This window comes from Bufo bufo, chromosome 2 (genome assembly GCF_905171765.1).
Source record: "Bufo bufo chromosome 2, aBufBuf1.1, whole genome shotgun sequence".
Lineage (NCBI taxonomy): Eukaryota > Metazoa > Chordata > Amphibia > Anura > Bufonidae > Bufo > Bufo bufo.
This window is the reverse complement of record NC_053390.1, coordinates 765298953-765312799: the sequence shown is the minus strand read 5'-3', so window position 1 is coordinate 765312799 and position 13847 is coordinate 765298953. Positions and strand designations below refer to the sequence as shown.

At 39.3% G+C, this 13847-nt stretch overlaps 1 protein-coding gene across 2 annotated transcripts in view; it reads right to left on the bottom strand.

The window, feature by feature from the left end:
- Window positions 1-13847, bottom strand: part of LCORL (ligand dependent nuclear receptor corepressor like) — a 114592-nt gene that overhangs the window by 21357 nt on the left and 79388 nt on the right. For both annotated transcript variants that reach the window (XM_040419037.1, XM_040419039.1), the window contains 2 exons: window positions 8525-11885; window positions 7873-8473 (listed from right to left, as the gene is read on the bottom strand). In XM_040419037.1, the coding sequence (XP_040274971.1) occupies window positions 7873-8473; window positions 8525-11885 (3962 nt within the window). The remainder of the gene's footprint in view (window positions 1-7872; window positions 8474-8524; window positions 11886-13847) is intronic.

Genomic DNA, 13847 nt, shown 5'->3' with positions numbered 1-13847 from the left:
GATAATGGAGTGGTTAATTCCTTTCAACAACTCCAGACTGATCTCTGCCTACAGCATATACAATAGTTTGTTTTAATCAACATCTACAACTCAGACATGATGTGCAATGCCAGGATCATATGACTATATACAGTTAAGAGGTGCATACTATTAAATCCTCTGCATATAGTAACTTGTTCTTTGTTGTTACATTTAACTCCTTATTACAGAAGTGCTTAAAGGGAACCTGTCACCTGGATTTTGTGTATAGAGCCGAGGACATGGGTTGCTAGATGGCCGCTAGCACATCCTCAATACCCAGTCCCCATAGCTCTGTGTGCTTTTATTGTGTAAAAAAAAAAACGATTTGATACATATGCAAATTAACCTGAGATGAGTCAGAGCTTGAAAATATGACTCTTCTCTGGTCACACAAGATATGACTCTTATGTTAATTTGCATAAAAGGCAGGAAGTACAAAAATGCATAATACTTATTGAATTTGTCTGCAAATGAAATTAAAAGTGTCATTTATATGTTTAGGGTAACACAATGAACATTTCGAAACGCTCAGTAAGGGTAGCATAGTAGAGGTGACAGGTTCCCTTTAAGGGTTCCAATGCAGGTATATTGTTATATTTACACTTCACTTGTCTTTATGCGTGGCACAATGTAGACCACAATTATTTCTTCCACATAGAACCTATAGGACACCTCAACTGAAGAAGGAGTCTTGGCGCCGACACTAAATGTAAAACTAAGAAAGTAGACAAACTACCAAGTTTGATGCGGTGTAGCACACATTCAATCACCAAAAAAAACAAAACACACATGAACAATAAATTAATATATCTTTATTATTACAAATCAATTCATTAAAATATATAAGCAATGTTAATGATCCTGATCCACAGAGGTGTGTCTCCAAAACACCGTAGGCAATGGTAAATCTTGATATCAATTAACATATTACACAATAATGTGTACAGTAATATGTAAATTGATATCAAGATCCTTTCAACCATTGCCTACTGTAAATTGGTTATCAAAAGGGGGAAAGCAGTCGGCACTCCTCTGGCAGAGTCGTGGTGCACGCGTCCAGGGTATGAAAGGCCCACTTACAATATGGAACAGAAGACCGGCACTTCACAGGTGGAATCTTCAAACTTTTATTTCAGCATAGGAGGAAATAGCGCAGAAGCGACACGTGTTTCGGCTCAGGTGTCAGGTGTAAATTGGTTATGTCATTTTTTTTGAGACTGGGAGTGTTTTGGAGACACACCTCTGTGGATCAGCATCTCCAACATTGCTGCTTATATATTTTAATGAATAGATTTGTAATAATAAAGATATATTAATTTATTATTCATGTGTGTTTAGTTTTTTGGGTGATTGCCGACGCTAAATGTCCAGCTGAGGAGACAGACTTAAAGGGGTTTTCCGAAATTTTTAATACCGATAACCCATCCTCTGGATAGGTCATCATTATCTGATTGTGGAGAGGTCAGACACTCTGGACCACGACAATCAGATGTTTGATAGGGCAGAGGTGCTCGCAGTAGACCCTAGGCCTTCTCACATTTTTACCTAGGTCATTGACAACACCTTCATCGGTCACGTGGCCTAGGCCCAGCTCAGCCGCATAAAAATAAATAGGGCTGAACTGCGATGCCATGCACGGCCACTATACATGTATGGCGCTCTGTTAAGCTGTGAGAAGGCCACGAGACTCACAGGAGCACTGGCACCTTTGCAAATAGATGATTAGTGGGGGTCCCGGGGTTCGGGCACCCACCAATCACATACTGATGACCTAGGTTTTTAAAAACTTGATTCGGCAACTTTGCCGAAGTTAGCCAAGAAATACAATTCGTTCCAAATTAATTTGTCACAAATCACTATAAATCAGGTATACCCAGGCCACTCTGCCTTAGAGTATGGCCACATGAAGCAACCATGTTGCAGGTGGAGTGCGGCCATGCTGCGGTGAGGAACCATGCAGCCAATTAGCCTGCAGCTGCCTTTTATTTAATAATGAAGATCGCACTGTATAGTCTTCATTGTTAAAGGCCGTGCAGCACCTTTAAACAGGGGCTGTTGCTGGTATGGGGTTTGATTGGTTAGGTTGGGGGGCAAAAAATATGCATATTGTTGCTGTTCTTGCGTGCAATCTACTGCAGGTTATTAAACAATGAATATTAATCAGTTCTGGAATACCCACTTCTCCAACCCCAGCACTCTCCTGCCCTACAGGTGGGAGCTCTTCTGCCATCCGCTTTTCCTCCTTTTTCACATAATCTAATATTGATGAGAATATGTCATCGGGAACATCCAGCTCCTCCTCTCTCTGCATCTTGCTGACTTATCTAGGACATGGAGACTTTGAAGGATGATTTGGAAGAAGTAAAGCCAGCAAAATAAGAGGATGGTCATCATTAAGATCTGGTCCCCTAAGGGGTGCAGACTGGATGGTATTGGTTGGCGCGCTGGCACCGGAATAATAAAGGCTTCCATCTTATTGGTATGAATTACACATCTTATTTTACCGCTCTTGTAGGAATAAGAAAATGTAGGAATAAATAAAACTGATGCAGCATAAAAGTCTCCCTGCACTCTCCTTTCTCCAATATTCTTCTATTAATCATTTTCAGCACTGTCCGTAGTGCATGAGTGCTTGCCACGTCTCTCCCTATGCTCAGGTCACAGGACAATGGCAGAGACCCCGCGGGCTGTGACATCACATGGGTGGCTATCTGCGGATTGGCTGGCTGCACGGCATTATGGATGATCTTGTATTCTCGTTTTTCTTACTTTCACTTTGTAACACATGCAGCAGCCATTTTAGGAAAAACTGATTTGTTATCACAAAACGTGAGAAAATTCGGATTAGTTGTGAATTAGGGCTGCACGATATATCGAAAAAATAATTGAATCGCGATAATGGCCAAATGTGATATGGCTTTTTGGCCGACCCGAAAATGCTGCGATTATATATGAAGGGGCCCCGCGCACATAACTGGCTTTGTGTGTAAAGTATTTTACTACTGTCTGAAACAAGCTCTCTCCTATTGATAAAATGGCCTATTGAATGCACTGCAGCGAGCGAGCCGGCCGGCACGTGACGGACGTCCCTTAGTCACGCTCCTGCTTCCTGAATTAAGTGACGTCAGTCACGCGCCGGCCCCACATAACAGCGTCCTCCACAGATCCCCCACATAACAGCGTCCTCCACAGATCCCCCACATAACAGCGTCCTCCACAGATCCCCCACATAACAGCGTCCTCCACAGATCCCCCACATAACAGCGTCCTCCACAGATCCCCCACATAACAGCGTCATCCACAGATCCCCCACATAAGTGACATCCACAGATCCCCCACATAACAGCGTCATCCACAGATCCCCCATAACAGTGAATCATCCACAGATCCCCCAAAAAACAGTGCCATCCACAGATCCCCCATAACTATGTCATACCCAGCCACGTCAGCGGCTCATATGGGAAAATCCAAGCAAATAGACCTCTAGCACAATTCTCTTAAAATATTGCATCGCATATCGTTATCGCATTTTTAGAGCCCTAATCGCAATCGCACAAAATTCCCATATCGTGCAGCCCTATTGTGAATCAAAGTTTTGCTAAACTTAGTACTAAATTCCGCTTTGAATGCTTCTCTCAACACTAGTCATCAGTATTAAAATCTCAGAAAACCCTTTTAACATGCTATGGTCAGAGATGCAGTATTTGATCTTTTGGAAGCAGTATATGCAGTGAGAATGCAGAGGACTCCACCGGTGTGGCTTTTGGGATATGTGGGGGATATACAGACAGCTCGTATGACACAGAAGACTGAAGTGCTCTACAAGTCATTACTAAGCACTGGCTTTGAAGAAATGATTAGTATGGATAACATTTTTGCATTTGTGTATTTGAAAAGGGGTACTTTAGATACGTTTGGAAAACAATGGAACCCCTGATTAGATAAGTCGGGCTTGCAAACCGGCAGGCCTTTCATCTGTATGCTTGGAAATCACACACTGTACATTAGTAACGTCTCTCAGTCCACTCCAAGTACAACCCCTAAATATACAGATCATCTTCAATGATGCCACATACACTGGCTAGGTCCTGTAGATGCACGAGAGGCATATTGTGCATGCACCACAGGATCACATTATATTCCTCTTAAGGAACTTTAGGGATGTCACTAGGATTCTCCTGTGCACTGATATTTCTGCACTGTGCATGTTCTGTTTTTGATGAAGGACATCCTTTCTTCAGGGGACTAGTAACAGTTTGTTAGGCTGAACAAAGACATCCATCCATCCATCCAGTTCAGCCTGTTATCCTGCGAGTTGATCCAGGGGAAGGCAAAAAAAAAAAAAAAAGTGGAGGTAGAAGCCAATTTTCCTCATAAAAAAAATTCCTTCCCGACTCCAATCAGAATAACTCCCAGTATCAATGCCCCTTCTCTGGAAATCTAGTAAGTATAACCTGTAATATTATTACACACAAGAAATGCATCCAGGCCCCTTTTGAACTCTTTAGGTGAATTCAACATCACCACCTCCTCAGGCAGAGAGTTCCATAGTCTCACTGCTCTTACCGTAAAGAATCCTCTTCTATCTTTGTGTAGAAACATTCTTTCCTCTAGATGCAGAGGATGTCCCATCACAGTCCTGGGTATAACTAGATCATGGGAGAGATCTCTGTACTGACCCCTGATATATTTATACATTGTTATTACATTTCCCCTTAGTTGTCTTTTTTCTAAAATGAATAACCCTAATTATGATAATCGTTCTGGGTACTGTAGTCCACTCATTCCAGTTATTACTTTAATTACCCTTTTCTGATCCCTCTCCAGCTCTGACACGTCTGCCTTGTTCACAGGAGCCCAGAACTGTACACAGTACTCCATGTGTGGTCTGACTAGTGATTTGTAAAGTGGCAGGACTATGTTCGCATCACGGGCATCTATGCTCCTTTTGATACAACCCATTATCTTATTGGCTTTGGCCGCAGCTGCCCGACACTGGTTTCTACAGCTTAGTTTGCTGTTCACTAAAATTCCTAGGTCCTTTTCCATGTCAAGGTTACCCAGTGTTTTAACATTTAGTATGTACGGGTGACTTGCATTATTCCTTCCCATGTGTATAACCTTACATTTGTGTCAGTGTTAATCCTCATCTGCCACTTCTCTGCCCAAGCCTCCAATCTATCCAGATCCATTTGTAGCAGTATACTGTCCTCTTCAGTGTAAATTACTTTACATAGTTTAGGGTCATCTGCAAAAATCAATATTTTACTGTGCGAGCCTTCTACAAGATCATTAATAAAAATATTGGAGAATAGGGCCCAATACTGACCCTGTGGTACCCCACTGACGGTGATCCAATCTGAGTGTGTACTGTTAATAACCACCCTCTGTTTTCTATCACTGAGCGAGTTACTTACCCACATACACATATTTTCTCCCATCCAAGCATTCTCATTTCATATACTAAGCTTTTATGTGGCACAGTATAAGATGCTTTGGAGAAGTCAAAGATATACGACATCCATTGACTCACCCCAGTCAAGTCTAGAACTTACCTCCCCATAGAAACTTATTAAATTAGTTTGACATGACCAATTCCTCATGAAGCAATGCAGATAGGGTGTTACACGCTTATTTTCGTTGAGGTACTCCAAGACAGCATCTATTAGAAAACCTTCAAACAGTTTACCCACGACAGATGTTAAACTTACTGGCCTATAGTTTCCGGGCTCTGCTTTTGACCCCTTTTTGAATACCTGCACCACATTTGCTAAGTGTCAATCCTGTGGAACACTCCCTGTCAATATAGAGTCCTTAATAAGGGTCTATTATTTCAGTCTCAGGTGTATGCCATCAGGTTCCGGTGATTTGTCAATTTTAATATTTTTTTAAGACACCACTGTATTTCTTTCTGGGTGAGACAGGCCACTTTTAATAGGGAGTTTACTTTGACCCTCTGCATTTCATCTGCCAGTTTATTTTCCTCAGTGAATACAGTTCAGAAAAAAAAATATTTAATAGATTCACCTTCTCCACATTGCTCTCTACTTCTCCCTCATCACTTTGCTCTCTTTGGCAATGAGTCTCTATCTCCAGCTTGCCTGCTTTTATTTGTCTTTTACATATCCTATTTTTTTCCTTATTTTTTTCAAGTTCTTCTCAGTACCTTCCTGTTTTAGCGATTTAAATGCTTTCTTTTTGTCACGTACTGCTTTCTTAACACTTCTATTTATCCACATTGGTTTGTTCTTGTTACTTACCATTTTATTCCTATAAGGCAGAGATGGCTAACCTCCGGCACTCCAGCTGTGGTGAAATTACGACTCCTAGCATGCTCCATTCATTTCTGTGGAGTTCTGAGAACAGACAAGCAAGTGTGTATCTTAGGAGTTGTAGTTCTACCACAGCTGGAGTGCCTGAGGTTAGCCATAACAGCTATCAGGTATGTAGGTCACAATTAGAGTATAGGATGCTTTAGAAAATATCCCATTTTGTGGCGGAATTTTTATTTTTGGGGATTTTGTCCCTAGGGAGGACAATGGCATCATTTCCCAGGTGTCCCCCAACCTGCACATCTGCTGTTCTGTCAGGTCTGTTGATTAATACTAAGTCCAGTATGGCTATCCCTCTAGTCATATCCTGAACCAGTTGGGCAAGGTAATGGTCTTTAGTTATTGCCAAGAACCGGTTTCCTTTACAAGATCTACAGGTTTTAGTTTCCCAATCTATATCGGGGAAGCTGAAATCTCCCATAATAATGCCACCTCATCTATTTCCCTTAGTAGTAGATTTTCTGTTGACTGTTATATTAGGTGGCTTATAGCAAACTCATATAAAGTATTTTACTATTTTTTTACTATTAGTTTTTGCCTCCATTTATTTCTATTCATATTGACGCCACATGTTCATTTCCCTCACTTATATCTTCCTGCAGTGTGGGCTTTAGACAGGACTTTACATAAAAAGGCAAACACCTCTCCCTCTCCAGTTTTCCTATAGACAGGCATAAATCCAGGGATAGCACAGAACCTGAACATTTGCAAATAGACTTCTATAAGTACACTAAAGAAATGTGTTTTGTTGTGCAACTAATTATAATGCACCTATCAGCCATAACATTAAATAACGTATGGGTCCTCCTTGTGACCGACGGGATTCTGGAGTTTCAGGCACCAAAAGGCTAGCAACAGATTCTTTGAGTACTGTAAGCTGTGAAATAGGGCATCCATAGATCAAACCTTTTTTTCCAGCGTATCCCACTGTTGCTTGATTGAATTAAAATCTGGGGAATTTGGGGGCCAAGTTAACTCCTTGAACTCCTCTGCCATGGAGGGATGTAACAGTATTTAGGTAGTGGGTATGTGTTAAAGTAATGTCCACGTGAATGGGAATCTACCCTCCAAACCTCATCCACGAACTTTAATCCAGATACTGACAGATGTCTCAAAGTTACAGCAGTCAGCTAGTTAGGATATTTTTATTTAAAGGGTCACTGAGCTTTCACAAACTTTTTGATCGCTGGGGATCTGAGTGTTGAGACCCCAACTGATCACTAGAACGAGGAGAGAGAAGTAGGAGCATATCACACTCTCTCTCCTCACTGTAGGACAGGCTCAATAGAAAGTCTATGGACCCATTTTGATTTAGTCTCCTGCTGCAAGCAAAGTAATTCCTCTAGCTGGTGAGTGATGCACAATGCATAATTTTGGGGGGTTTGTGAAAGTGAATGTCACAGGTTTTGTTATTCTCATTTACTACGATATTCAAAGTAAGATCACATGTATCATATTCATACAGTCCACATAAAACATTTTACTGCACCATAAGTTAGAAAAGGTCAAATTGTCTTACCTAATTGGAAGTTTGGCCATTCACTCTGCGTCTTTCCCATATTTGAAATCTGTGGTTTAGATCTCTTTGTGTTTGTTTCCACATACAAAGTCATTTTAGAAAGCCGTTTCTGTCTTTCAAGTATCAATGATTTGGAATGATTGTTATAAATTGCACGTGGAGCTTTTGATTTTCGAAGGCACATTCCAAAGGATTTTTTTTGACTGGTAGAATTTTTAATTCTTAAAGTACGTGGAGATCCGACATGAGACTTGCTCATTTGAAGACAATACTTTGCATCAAAATTCCTTTTCAATTTCCATTCTGGTTTATATTTGGTTTTCTTCCCTGTCATAACATATCCAGAGTGGGACTCTCTATAGGCACAGGACCTCTTACTTTCAACGTCACCAAGTTTTGTTAGAAAAACTTTACAATCTCGAATGTTTTGCTTGCTGCTATAACAAATATACATGGTATTTGGATTTGATTTAGACTTATTTTGCACTAACATTTTTTGTTTTTTATAAGAGCCCAATGAAATATTAGGTCTTATGGAATTTGATATAGTAGCAACATCTTCGCAAGCAGCATTTCTTACATTAACTTCGGATGATTGGGCAAGATCTTTGGCTGATGCTTTAAAATTGGCAAAATCTATTTCTGCACAAGCTTTGGTCACATCTATATTTTTTTCAGGACAGGCAAATTTTACACAGACATCTTGACTCTGATCAGTCACACTTTTTACAATGTTGGAATCCTGCCCAACTTTACATTTTCCTTTAATAATTTTTGAAACATTGTGTCGTTCTGTTAATGTTTCAGTGGACGTAGCACATTTTTTAAAGTGTTTTTTATATCTGCACATATTAATGCTGGATTTATTTGCTTTTATTGTAGGGTCCTTCCTATTAATTTTCTTAAGAGGGCTTCGAGCATTAGCTTTTCTCACTATTGAAAGGGGTTGCGTTTCTGTTGTTTGCATAAACCAGGCAGCAAGGTCCCCCATGTCACATTTTTTCGTAAACAGCACCTGCACAGGTGACCTTATTTCTGACCTGCAAAACTTCAAGGTTGACAAAGATTGTGCTTCATTATCTTTTTCCTCATTCTCATCAATCCATGTATTTGCTATTTGTTCGTACTTTGTGTCTAAATCTTTTAACAACGATTCTTTGGAAGTGGATGCAGACCACCACTTAAGAACATTACTGGGTTGTACATCTATATTTGCAGTACAATGTTCTTTGTTTTCAGTGTATTTTGTATCTAAAAAAGGTAGTTTATGTGGCTGTTTAGAACTTCTTAATCTCATTTTATAGGCTCTACAGTTGCTAAGATGTAACTTTCTTGATTTATGACAGGAGGCACTCAGAACTGAAAAATTAGAAGATGGAACAGAACTAAAAGAGGATGCCAAGTGCTTTCTAGATCTGGTGTTATAACCTGAACATTTCAGTTTTCTAATCCTTAAAGAGCCCGGAGTCCATTTCTGTTCCAAGGTTGTCTGAGGGTTTTGGTCTTGTTCTGCTCCATCAATTTCTTCTTTTTTACTGTACTGTATATTTTCTTCCTGTGAAGGTGATAGAAAGGCTTTCCCTCCTTTCTGTGAAATTAAGTCATTGGTCCTACAAATACCTGTGACATTAGACCGCTTTCGAAGTTTAAGTCGTTTAGAAATTCTTTGGATATTTGGAGATTTAGCTTCATTTATGGGTAGATTTCTTTCAGAAGATCTCAGGCACCTTTCCACTTTTTTGATCCTTAACTGGGTGTCTGACCCTTTATTTTGAACAACATACGTTTTGGCAATCCTTGACTTACCCAATTTTGAAGAAGAGTGTTTGATTTTTTTGCCAGTTTCATTGGGAAAGATGGCAGTGTCACTTCCTGCATTAGCAAGTGTCTTTTGGGAACACTTTTTGTGTTGGCTTTCAATGGCAATGTTCTTAGAAATCTGACAAAAGCGCTTTTTACGTCTGTTCCTTTCAAAATGACTTTGATCAGGGCAATTGGACATTTTTGCAAGGTTTTGTCCAGGATCTTTACTTTCAGGTAGATTTGGAGGCGCCATAGTCTTGAGAAACCTATCCTGAATGCCGTTAAGTTTCCAAGGATGGTTTGCCTTTACCACACTGTCAGAAAGCTTGACATTTACATGGTTATTCATTGGAGTATATTCAGAGCTTAAAGTGTATTTCACTCCATCTTCACTTTCAACTTTAGACACAAACATAAGCTTTATTGGGCTGAAGTATGAATCTGATGAAGTGGTTGGGATTGATGCCCTGCTTACAGGCTTATGACTCTCCTCAAGACCTGAAGTGTTTGTCTGTGCTACCAATGCCGAATTGAGACAGTTGCTTTGCTCCACATTGTTCAGTGTTTTTCGTGGCATTTTTAACACACAAGGACTTGCTTTAACTTTACTGTTGCATAGGTTTATGTTTGATTTACATATGTCCTTGCTGTTTATTGCACCATTATCTGAAAGTTTGGAATCTTCTAGGCGTTGTACTACAACTTTTAAATGAGCATTTCTATTTTTTTCAGGATTTCTAAACTTCACACCTTCTGCTTTAAAATTGTTTAAAATACCTGAGTTTTTTTGGATTGTACATTTGCAAAATAAGTTACTGTTATTTTGGAAAGAACATAGTCCATGGGACATGTCACATAATTTACATCTTCCCAGTATATTTCTAGAATATCTTTTGGACGGAATAGTACTTTCAATCTGTACATCCTGATCAGCATGCCTCTTATTCTCCCTCCGTTTCTCAATTACTATCCTTTGTGGCACAGAATGTTTTATTCTGGAAGGTAAACCAATCTGACTGTTTTTCATACAGTTCACATTCTTAGATGGTATTTTCAGTGTACAATGAGGTAGATCTGTTATCTTCTGAAATTTACTCTCTCTGTTAGGGCTTTCGCAATCTTCTAGGACTAAAACATCATGAGCATGTTCTTCTACAGCAATTGTTAAGGTATTTGGTGAATTCTTCACAAAATCATTATTTTCCCTAAGAAAAGTATCTGACAGATTATTAAATTCCCTGGCAAAGTCAACTGTCTTACCCTCAGATAAGGAGTCATCAAATATCAACATTTTTTCATTATTTCTATGATACCTCGTTTCAACATTGTTCTTTGAACAATTTTCTTTTTGGGTAAGCAGCTCAGCAAAACCATTTGTTTCAGAATTAAGAAAGTGCTTTATCAGATTTCCAAAATTTACACAGCTAGATGTGGATGAGTCAGAGGAGTTTTTTTGTATGTTCTTGCCATAAGGCTTCAGTCTATTTAGCTTTTTATTAGTACATGACTCTTTAAATGTTACATTTTTTATTACAGTCATATAATGTCTATCTGATGCATCATCTGTTTGACATTTGCTTATTTCCAGTCGACATTGTGGTTGAGTACATCTACATTGTAAGGCAGGTTTTATCATGTTACTTTCCAAACCAGTCGCAGTCCTCTGTACTTTTAACTTCGGCAAAGATGAAGAAAAGGGTGATATTTTTTGAGTTGTGGAATGGTGGGAATTTAAACAGTCAAAATATACAGATTGTTTCTTCTTTTTCGAACGTGTATTAATGCAGTGCAAAAGTTGATCACTTAAATTAACTTCTTCCTTTTTACTTGGGTTCAGTTTAACAGTTCCTAAATTCAAGTTAGGCCATGTGAGTCGTAAATCCTTTAGACAAACCGTGAGGTATGGAACATTTGCTAGTTGTGTTTCCTCATTTACCTTGATGCTCCTAGATTTTTGGTTTGTACATATTCTACAAGTACCACGTGAGGTGTATGGACTTCTGGATAACTGTTCTGCTGAATGACTTTCTGCATTGTTACGACAAGATTGTAAACAGAACTCTTGTTCCTCTTTTAAGAATTTCAGCATACCCATTATTTGTTGCTGGTGATATAAACACCATGAAGCTAAGACTTTAAATAAAGCTGTGTTTTCCTTAAGTAGCTTTGTGGATTTTTTCATCTTTCTTAAAAAGTAGCCATTCATGACACTGTAAAATAATGATGAACAATAATTAGCAATCCAACAAAATGTACAAAGGGCATATAGCAGTTAATCTATCCAATCTGAAGAATGGAATATTCTTAGGAGCTTACATTTAGACTGCTGTAGGATATGCCGAAGTTATGTAGTGGCCGGCTATAGGGGTTATTAAGACCAACGTCAAAAACACCGGTCTTAACACATATAGCCAGCCTCTACATAACTTTGGTATATCCTGCGCCAGTCTGAATGTAAGCCATCGCCTCCTCTTCCCCCCCCCCAGCCATTTTTTATTTTTTTTAGACCTGGCGTGAGCGGGGAAAAGCTGCAGATTGCAGTGCAAATAACCCTTGCGCCGCAATCTGCACCAGAAATACGCCTAATATAGGCGTATTTCTAGACAGTAAATGACCCCCTTAATGCTTACTTTTATATTACAAGTCCATACTACTATGTCTATTACATTCCTAAGGAAGAGTAAAGGGGGTTGTCTCACTTCAACAAATGGCATTTATCATGCAGACAGTTAATACAAGGCACTTACTAATGTATTGTGCTTGTCCATATTGCCTCCTTTGCTGGCTTAGTTTATTTAACTATCGGATTATACACTGCTTGTTTTCAGGGGTTATGGCCAGCACCGCAAACTAGCATCGGTGGCTGGTCTTGCACACTAAAAGCAAAAAACAAAAAAAAAAAAAAAAAAGCCTCTGATGGTCGGGACCATGGAAGCATGCATAGGATTGCAGGCATAGGAACCCCTGGAAATAAGCAGTGTATAATGTGATGGAAAAATGAATGAATGAATGAATGAATGAAGCCAGCAAAGGAAACAATATGGACAAAAGCACAATACATTAGTAAGTGCCTTGTATTAACTTTCTCTACAAGATAAAAGCTATTTGCTTAAGTGAGACAACTCCTTTAATTCAGTTGAAATAATCAAAAGTCCTCAAAAATCTAGGTTTGAAAAAATAAAAAAATTTGACAAATTCTAAATGTGAAAGTAAAAGTCCTGTGGCAGGAAAAGTTTGACAAAATTAAAAATTCTTTGGAGGGGGAAAGAAATAATCTATAGGCGACTTATGAATGTGTGGACATGTAAAAGTATCTAATGGCACAACAACTGGATACCCAATATTTATAAAATTAATTTGCAGATAAAAAGGGGGAATTTATCTTTACCTTTAGCCCCTTTTTGGCAAAGAAAAGTTGCAAATCCACTGGATTTGCAGCTTTTCTAGTCCCAATCTGCATTTTGGAGAGTGGAATTCCCTATGAATAGTTATCAGCCGTTTTGTTAAGACACACTGATAAAATTCAGGGCAGTTGCAGTATAAGTTTCTGGAAGAAAATCACGGTCAGATATGGCAGAATATAATTATCATATGATTACAGAATGCTTCTAATACAGAGAATAGTATCTAACAGAGTATACCAATCTATTGTATTGTAAATATTTTCTTCTATAGTTTTTAATGTCCAGTACGGAGAAAAACCATGTGAAAAGAGATTATATAAAGTGAAATAACCCCTAAGGCCTCTTTCACACGGGCGAGATTTCCGCGCGGGTGCAATGCGTGAGGTGAACGCATTGCACCCGCACTGAATCCGGACCCATTCATTTCTATGGGGCTGTGCACATGAGCGGTGATTTTTACGCATCACTTGTGCGTTGCGTAAAAATCGCAGCATGCTCTATAATTGTGCGTTTTTCACACAACGCAGGCTCCATAGAAGTGAATGGGGCTGCGTGAAAATCTCAAGCATCTGCAAACAAGTGCGGATGCGGTGTGATTTTCACGCATGGTTGCTAGGAGAAAATAAAATCTACACAACAGCTAACCCAAACCCGAACTTCTGGGAAGAAGTCCGGGGTTTGGGTACCAAACATACGGATTTTTCTCACGCGCGTGCAAAACGCATTAAAAAGCTTTGCACTCGCGGGGGAAAATTGTGCATTTTCCTG